This window comes from Drosophila albomicans, chromosome X (genome assembly GCF_009650485.2).
Source record: "Drosophila albomicans strain 15112-1751.03 chromosome X, ASM965048v2, whole genome shotgun sequence".
NCBI classification, from domain to species: Eukaryota; Metazoa; Arthropoda; class Insecta; order Diptera; family Drosophilidae; genus Drosophila; species Drosophila albomicans.
In genome coordinates, this window is record NC_047627.2 from 9,109,768 (window position 1) to 9,119,320 (window position 9,553).

General features: G+C 32.2%; 1 protein-coding gene across 1 annotated transcript; it reads left to right on the forward strand.

Moving 5' to 3' along the window:
* The first annotated feature begins 1,708 nt into the window (after positions 1-1,708).
* LOC117576545 (lateral signaling target protein 2 homolog) lies at positions 1,709-4,551 on the forward strand. Its single transcript, XM_034261386.2, has 2 exons — positions 1,709-2,198; positions 4,119-4,551. Exons 1-2 carry the CDS (start codon positions 1,841-1,843, stop codon positions 4,373-4,375), a joined length of 615 nt encoding a protein of 204 aa, XP_034117277.1. The 5' UTR covers positions 1,709-1,840; the 3' UTR covers positions 4,376-4,551.
* Positions 4,552-9,553: the final 5,002 nt, after the last annotated feature.

The following is a 9,553-nucleotide window of genomic DNA, read 5'->3' on the forward strand; positions in this document are numbered from 1 at the left end:
AATTCTAACCTTCAACTTCAATTTGAAGCCTGAAATATAAGAACTCAACAATTTAATATAGCAAACAGCAAATATTTGAATTCTATATTCACACTTCAATTTTAAACTTCATTAAAAACTAATAAATAAATATATTTCAAATATAGAAACAGAAACGAATATCAAAATTTAATAGATAATATATGTAATTATAATAAATGACAACAGAATATAAAATACTCCAAAATTTAACTAACAAAAAAAATAAGACAAAATATATATAAATAAATATAAAAATATTTTAGAATTTATTTCTAACACTTATTATTTATTTAATATTAAACTTCAATTAGACTGCCTAATCTCATTGCAATAAAGCTGCAATTAAAACATAAACATACAATAACAATAAATAATGTTTTTTCTTTAAATATATAATATTTAATAGGTATAAATATAATAAAAAAATTAGTAAATATTAAAGAAGAATAGTAAATATATAAATAGAAATTCTCCACAGTCGATGAAATGAAATGTTCATGTTTTTCCCAAAAATAATTATCTTTATAAATTAAATAATAAAATAAAAAACTCAACATTCTCAATTATCAGTTATTGTGAATTACTCAAAATAAAATAAATTAAAACAATTGTTAAAATACTTAATAGTTAGTTTAATAATAAAATAGTTACAGAATATAATTTTATATCGGCATAAAAAAAGAAATGCACATGTGCAAAAATATGAAAACATAAAAAAAATCTACCAATTCTAATGGGTTTTTTCTGGTTTCTCATGACTATATTTCATTTTAAAAAACAATGTGCCAGCGATCAACTAACAAAAAAGAAAATGCAAAGAAATCTTTGCTTCTGTGACACTGCTATTTTAATGAGCACAGTTGTATATCATTCATGGTCACTGTTCAGCATATAGAACTAACTGTTATATCATCACCTACACATATTTAATCTGCACTCTTCCCCATGGTCACATTTGCCAACAGCCCTAAATCAGTGTAAACGGAAGTAAAGGCGCTGCACTTAAAACAACATCAAGAGTTATGGCAACTTATTGATGAAAAGTGCATTGATCAATTTTAATCTTGTCCATGGTCACAATTTAATGCCCCATGAGGTTGATTCATGTGCTTAACGAGCTTACAAATCACCTCAGCTCCGTTGAGTTGAACGTGAGATCTAAATCACAATACATATCAGTTGAGAATTTATCAGACTTTTGTCTGACAAATCAGTTGGCTCCTTTCAGATTTGACGGATCATGTGCGCGTGTCTTATAAATAGATAAAGCATTTAAGCAGTTAAATTCGTTGCAGATCGCTTTGAAGATGCCAAAGCAAACAGAGGGGAAAAGCAAGAGAGAGAGAGAGAGACTAATTGTGCAGAGGAACCTGTCAATTTGCTGGGCACTGCCTGCTCTCCGCCCCAGGTGACGCCCTTTTGGTCACAGCATGGGCTGGGCAAGTACATACAAATATGTGTGTAAGTAGTTGAAATTAAGAGTTGAGAATCTTTTTTGTGCTTTTTGTTTTGACGTCGTCGTCGCTAAAGTCGCTGCGAGCGTCTGTTGACGCTGTGTTGCTGTCATCCCGACTGAGTTGTTGTCGCTCTCAGCAGCGACCAAAGCAGCAACAGCAGCAGCAGCAGCAGAGACTGAAGCTGAGACTGAAACTGAAGCCGTCGCGGTTGGCTATAAAAAGGCAATGTTACGCAGTTTCCGAATTAAACAGTTAACAACACAGCGAAGCGACGGCTGATCACGCACCACCAACGCACCACCACACCACCGCACCACCAACAGCACCTGCAACCCAAACACCTCGTTCTACCTGCCCCCAAAATGTTATCCAACTTTAGCCGCTGCCTAATGCTGGGATTTGTTGTCATGCTCTTGGAATTGAGCTCAGCAGCTCCACCTGTGCGTTCTCCACACAAGATTGTGGAGGAGGAACCCGATCAAGTGGAGGGCAGAAGCGGACGTCTCTTGGATCACTTCAATCATCGCTATCCCGATGGCAGCTACGAGTTTCGATTCGAGCTGGACGATGGCACAGCGCGCTATGAACGCGGATACTTTGCCTATGTGGATGAAGTGAAGACCTTAATGGTCGTCGGTTATTACTCGTATCGCATGCCTGATGGACGCTACATTACCGTCTTCTACAATGCGGATCAGTTTGGATATCGACAGAATCAATGTGAGTAAACAGTAGAGTTAGAGCGAGAGAGACTAGCGAAAAGTAGAGACTGATGGCAAAGTTATAGAGTAGAATGGAAAACATCTTAAATTTATATTAGAACGAAAATTGTTTTATTTACTTATAATGAAGTTCAGTACTTGCTTTTTGAATATAGTATCAAGAAAGTAAGGTGAAAATATTTTGAAATAGACAAAATTAGCGATTATTTTATTTTAAAATATTGTACAATATTTTTTCGTTAAATATTGTCTCCAGAAAGTAAAGTGATCCTTAAACATATTGGAGAAAGGGAACAGCAAATAGCAAAGGCAAAGTGAGAGTAAAAGAAGTTGGCTCAAGTTAATCGAAACATTTTCAATTTATATAGGGCAGCTTTATTGAAAATTTAAGATATTTTTATATAGCAGATTTAGCGAGCATTTCATTTCATAACATGTTTCTCTTTTAAATATTGTGCCATGAAATTGAGATAAAACTAAGTTTGATTAGGCAGATTTGGCTAAAATTCCATATAGTACAAAACTTATAAAAAAATAAGCAACAAATAATGGAAAATATCGTAAATCTTTATTAGGAAGATTAAATATGTTTTATTTATGTACAATGTAGTTCAAAATAAGTGAGGTGAAGATATTTATATATAAGCAGAATTAAAGAACATTTAAACCATAGTTCAATATTTCTTCATTAAATATCGCATACAGAAAATGAAATTAAACTATGTTTTATTAGATAGAATTGGCTAAAATTCCATTTTAAAAATACTTCCTAAAAAATAAGCAGCAAATAATGCAAAACACCTTAAATTTTCCCTAGACACTTTTTATCATAAATTTATTTTATTTTTTTATAAAATTTCGTATTCAAATTTAAAGATAGTCTCTATTATTTATGTGCATTAATTTCATACTCCTAGAGTTTTTGGATAGACTTCAAACTTTTTCTCAATTAAATACTGCGTAAGTTAATAGAAAAACATGTTTCAAAGTTAAGCTACCTTCAAATATTGATAGCGAGTAAAGTCACACTTGACTTTTAAATGTTTTCACATGCTTTGTGATATCTCTGAGCTTAATAGTTTATTTCAATATATCATCACTTCAATAATATATATTATTATTAATATATACATTTACATACATTCAAATTTGATGACATTTTATAAAGACGACTTTGTAATTTATTTAGAATTTTAAACTGACGTTTCTAAAACTATACTTTAATAAAATTTTATCTCCAAATGATGGAAATCAGTTTGAGCTCTGCTTTCTCAATTCTTAATTTTACTTATAGCTAATTTTTTATTTATGCTGAGTTGAAATTTCCTTTTTTTGCTACTCATTTCCGTCTTCATTTTACACTCATTTAATTTCCATAAAATGACAAAATAACTAAATCAATTAACAATAGTTATTTTTCGGTAAACACTCACCAAAATATTTTATTCTTATATTTTATTGAAATAACAAATACATTTTGTTATTACAATGAGATGAGCCAGAGCGATTAAGGCCCCTACGATGACGAAAATAATAAATAAACTAACATAACTAGTAATAGTAATATCTATAATTCTTGTTATAATCCTTTAGAGTTCCTTTGCCATAAACAAATTTTGTTTTTTAGCAACTGCACAAATAACTTGCTTCAACTGCTTTCAATGCAGTAAACTCAGATATCGCATCTTTGAATTTCACTTGAAATTAATTCATAATTTGATGCAATTAATAACTTAATTGCTCATAAGTGTTGAATAGTTTAGCAGGAGAGCTGCCAACTTTTTGTAGCAACTTTAATATTTTAATGGCCAAAAAAGCTGAGTAATTTGTGTTGTCTGCATATTTGCACATTCCTCCAATTGTTGTTGTTGTTATTGTTTGTTGCATGCAACTGTGTTTCTTTGCTCCTTCTTTGCAGCCATAACACCTGAAACCTATCCCAATTTGCCGCGCTCCATTGAGGTGCCCGTGTTCAAGGAGGTGACGACAGCTCAGCAGCAGCCACAGCAACAGCAACAACAACAGCAACAGCATGCTCAAAGCCAGCGTTTGCAACAGGCAAGCATATCCTCCACATCCTCCTCCACATCGTCGTCCTCATCCTCGTCCACATCCTCAACGTCAACATCCTCATCGACTTCTCCTAGAGCTCCCAATCGTAGGGGCCGCTACTGAGATCTGGTTGCCCTATAATTAAAGGCTGTCTTTCTCCCCCTTTATATATATCTATATATTTTTTTACTACTCTTATATTGTATTATTATGCTTTTAAAAAGTGATTTTCCATTTTTTTTTTTTATATATTTTTTTTGTTGCAATGAAAAGGAATTAAAAAATAATAAAAATTTATTAAGGCAAAGCAAAAATTATGAATTTATTATTGACGACGCTGTTGTTATAATTGTTGTTGTTGTTGTTGTTGCGGCTTGCTTTTTTATGGCCACTGGGCAACACACTGCCCCACTTCCCCTGCCCCCTCTGCCCGCCGCTTGTCTCTTGCATATCCGAGGCAAGCCGCGATATTTCGCGAGATTTCGAAAGCCGCCGTCGACAATTTGGCAATAAATTCACCGCAAAGCGGCTCAGGCAATAAAACATACAAGTGCACAAATCGTTGCCAGACATGTGTGTGTAAGTATATATGTGTGTGTGTGTGGCAATATCGATGGCAAATTACTAGTAAAATTAAGGGCAACAACAGCAAAAGAAGGCATCAGGAGAAGGTCAGAGACAGAGGGAAAGAGTGAGAGATTGAGAAGAGCAAGAAAGAGCCAAAAGCAAAAGCAAAGATAAAGAGGGAGAAAGAGAGAGGAAGGTAGAACAAGTAGGAGTGAGAGGGAGAGAGAGAGAGAGAGAGAGGGAATCAAACCCAAAATGCGTATCCCATAACCAAGTGTGAAGGTCCATCATAAATTTACAAGTGCAGACAGCAGACCAATTGGTTAACATGAGTTCGAAATACCTCCTCCACTCCCCTTTCACTCCCCCTTCTAGTCATTTCGGGGCAAAAAGCATGTGGCAGCAAACTTCAACTTCAACTTCAACTTTAACTTGAATGTTGAACTTCGCGCCTAAGCGAATGCTGCCGATAAAGCCATAAAACAAAATTATGAGTCTCTTATGGCGAGACAGATATTATGATTGGCCATTTAATTGCAATCCGAAAAGCACATTAAATGCAAACCACAACGATCGTTAAAATTGATATCAAATCAGATTAAGCACTGCAAATTTATTTCAATGAAATATGGTTTTTGTTTCAAGCACTTGCAATCTGATGCCAAGTTCAAGGTGCTGATTGCTTAAATATATGTTACTTGAGAGAAAACCCCAAAAATGGGAAGGGCATAAGATATTGTATCTACAGGTAAATATATTACTTAATTTATTACAAATAATTCTGGTTAAATATACAGCAATTATAATGTATATTAATTTCATCCACTGCATTATAGAGAATCCCAAAAAGAGGCAGAGCCTAAGATATTGTATCTGCAGGTAAATATATTACTTAATTTATTGCACATAAATATTAATATATTTCTGATAATTTTAAGCTATATTAATTTCATCCCTTGGATTGAAGGCAGTCCCAAATGACAGAGCTTAAGATATATATCTCTTAAATTTATTACAAGTAGATATGCATTTATTTTTTGTTTATACCTTAATAGCTATTTAGTAGTAAATATCGATTGGTATAAAAAGACTCAAATAAAGGCAGAACATAAGATATTGTATCTCATGATGTGGAGAAAAGTATATCATTTAATTTGTTACAAATAAATATAAAGATATTGATAATTCTCTGGCGTAAATGTTTAATGTGAAAAAAAGCATTTATCACTTTAGCTATTTTTGCGAAAACATTTATTTAATATAATATTAATAAAGATGAATCTCATTGCACTTAAAAAGCGCTTAAGTTAAAGCTAATAATGGTTTTGGTATTATTTTTCTTTTCTAAGTTAATTGTAAATGAAGGAATTCTTACTTAAACCAAAAAAATGAAAGAATTTATATTTTTTTATCGTAAAACAGAAAAAGTTCCTAAAATCCATCTTAGCTCTAAATATAGCGTTAAGATTAACATTTTACTGTAAATAGTTTAAAGAGTAAATGTATTTTTCAATGTATTACAATTAAATATTAATTTCTCCATATCAGTTTTAGTTTGTAGCTATCTTCAAAAAAGCAAATCATAAGATACATAAACCTATACTGTATTCAATTTAAATAAAATATATACATCGCTGCACATTTATATCTTTTCATAGTAACTTTTAAAAAATCACAAATGCGGAGCATAAAAATTATATCTACAGCTGAAATATATTCATCAATGAATCACATTGAAATACACAAATATTTCTATGTAAATATTACAAATTATTTAATTTTTATTAATAATTATTAATTGCAAAATTAATTTGTTATAAATAATTATCAATTTATCAGGCATAAGTAAAACAAAAAAAAACAAGTCAAAGTTACGAAATGAACATTTGTTTCACTCATTTGATTAATGTGCGTTGTAAATATTTATGGACAAATATCAATATTGAAATGTGCTCAACACATTTTTAATGTATGTATGTTATGTACATAGTTTGTCGTATTAAATCAATCATTCGCTCTCTTAAAGCTCATTGAGTTGAAATCGTTAATTACTTCAGCTTTGCTATTTACATTTCATTCAGTTGACGATGCAAAAGCAGAACACAAAAAGCAACGCTATTCATTTAAATACTAAAAATACAACTAAATAAAATACTAAATATTTATAAATATTTGATTTGATTTAAATATAAAATATAACTAAATATTATATTAAATCTTATATAATTATTAAATACTAAATATAAATACATCCCTTTAGATGCAATACTTACTTAATTGAGTTATTTAGGGAATATTCTTCTTAAGTTATTCCTCTGATAAAACAATATTTATAGATATCCTTCAAAAAGTCGCACTTTTGTCAAATTTAATTATTTAAAGATAAGATAATAAACCCTTTTGTATTAGTAGAAGTGTAGAAGCAAAGTCCCCTTGTGCGAATTTGTACCATTAAAATTCGCTTTGTCACTTGACAAAATAAAAGGCGAACAAAAAAAAAATAAAAAGAGCGGAGGGGAAACGCTGGCTAAGGCTAGTGAAGAGCTGCATGTAAATTCCAGCGGGTCGCACAATAAAATTAAGACATGAAGTGGTCCAAAAAAGGCAAAATTGCGATGCGCAGATCTGCTCGGATTACCCCAAAAGTGGGTCGAGTGAGGAAAGTGGAAAGTGGAAAGTGAAAACGGGGGCTACAACAACAACAAAATAGAACTTTGCGTGCTAAAATGAACAAAAATGTCGCCGTCTGCAGACGACAAAGCAAAATTGTAAAAACAACTAAATGAAAAAATGAAGGAAAATAACAAAAAAAAAAACTAGAAAATAGACAACAGGCAAAGCAACAGTATAACGTGTAAGCTAATCAAAAAAAATTGAATTAAATTAAAAAAAAAAAAGAGAAGTACAAATTGAAACTTATTTGGGAGCAACAGTGTTCAAAAGTCGCCGCCATAAAAGCAACACTTGGTTCTCTACAGAGTTGCATTGATAAAAATAAGGAAAACTCTATGAGTTATAGACTTGAAGATGCTACGCAATCTGAGGCGAGCTTTAAAAGTCGCAAAGGGCAGAGCAAAACACTAAAAAGTAAGAAAACTACAATCGAAGGAGCTCGACTGTAAAATACCCATTGCTTGTTCAAAACAATGCGGTAGTATTCATAAAATGTACTAAATTATTATACCAAAGATCTTCAAAATATGTTAAATGCTATATTTGGTATATTTACTGTATATTTAACCGACTGCAGCAAGCGTATTTTTTGATATAAAATTATTTCTTAATATGTCAAATGTGCTCGTCTGTGAAATACCCGCAACATGTGCAAAATACTTAAAATATACCTACATTAAAAAATACTTTGAAAATATAGTACAAAAATATCATATTGCAAAAAATACTGAAATATACCACAGTCTGTATGTGGTCTATATCTATATCTATATACAATTACAATTATATACAATTACATTCAAAATATACAATACTGTCCAAAATATGAAAAATTCTAAAATATACCAAAACCTGAATTTGGTATACAATTACATTCAAAATATGCAATAGTGCTACAAATATACCATATTGCACAAAATACTAAAATATACCAACAACTGTATTTGGTATATTGATATACTATTATATTGAAAATATACTATAAAGTACAAAATATGCAAAAGTTCTAAAAAAAAAAAAAATACCATAGTCTGAATTTGGTATATCTATATACTAATACATTCAAAATATGCAATGGTATTAAAAATATATGGTAAATATATGTGGTATATATTGGGCAAAATACTAAAATACACCAACAGCTGTATTTGATATATCGATATACTATTATATTCAAAATATACTATAAAGTACAAATATACAACATTGTATACCCAACAGGCATTTCTTGCCATAGAATTATAGACTTGAAGATGCAATGCAGTCAGGGAAGAGAATTTAGAGTCTAAAGAGGTTAGCGCATATGCCCGGTCAGCAAAGGGCAAACCAAACAATAAAAGCAACTTTGAAAAGTGCTAAAAGCGCCTTTTGAGCTTAGTACGAAGCAGCAGAAGAGAGACTGAGAGATTGGGGAGATGGACACATGTAGCTGCAGTAGTTAAAATTATCAATGAAAGTTTACAATCACGACATGAAAAGAAAAGAATTGAAACTTAAAGTTCGTTGGCTGTGTGAATGGGGGGGGGGGGGGGGCGAGGATTCATTTTATCAAGAAGCTGAAGCCAAAACGGAAACTGGCTGAAATGATCCAGCGCCAATGAGCTGAAAGTTAAAAGTGCAACTTTGTTTAACTTTGCCAGCGAGAGCGAGAGCAAAATCCATCCCATCTAAACAAGCAACGAGAAGGTGCCACGACATAGCTACAGGCAAAAAATAAGAAAAAAAAATGTGGCAGCAGACAGACGGACGGAAAGGATAGAAAAAAGGACACTAACGACTAAGGACAGCAACGGAGCAGCGAGCAGCAAGCGACAAGTTTGAACTTTGGCAAGTTTTGTGTGTGCTCGGCACACAATTAAAAAACTTGTGGCACTTAGTAGGAACTTGGCGAGGGGCAAGTGAAAGGGAGCGCAAAAAAAAAAAACAGACCGAGGCAGAGCGATGGCAATGTCAAGGCCTTTAGTCCCAATCCACATGCTTATTAAATGTGCATCAGCTGGGGCAAAGAGCGAGAGACGGGGACACGAGGCGAATGGTGTTGAAAAATTTCGTATACGCCGC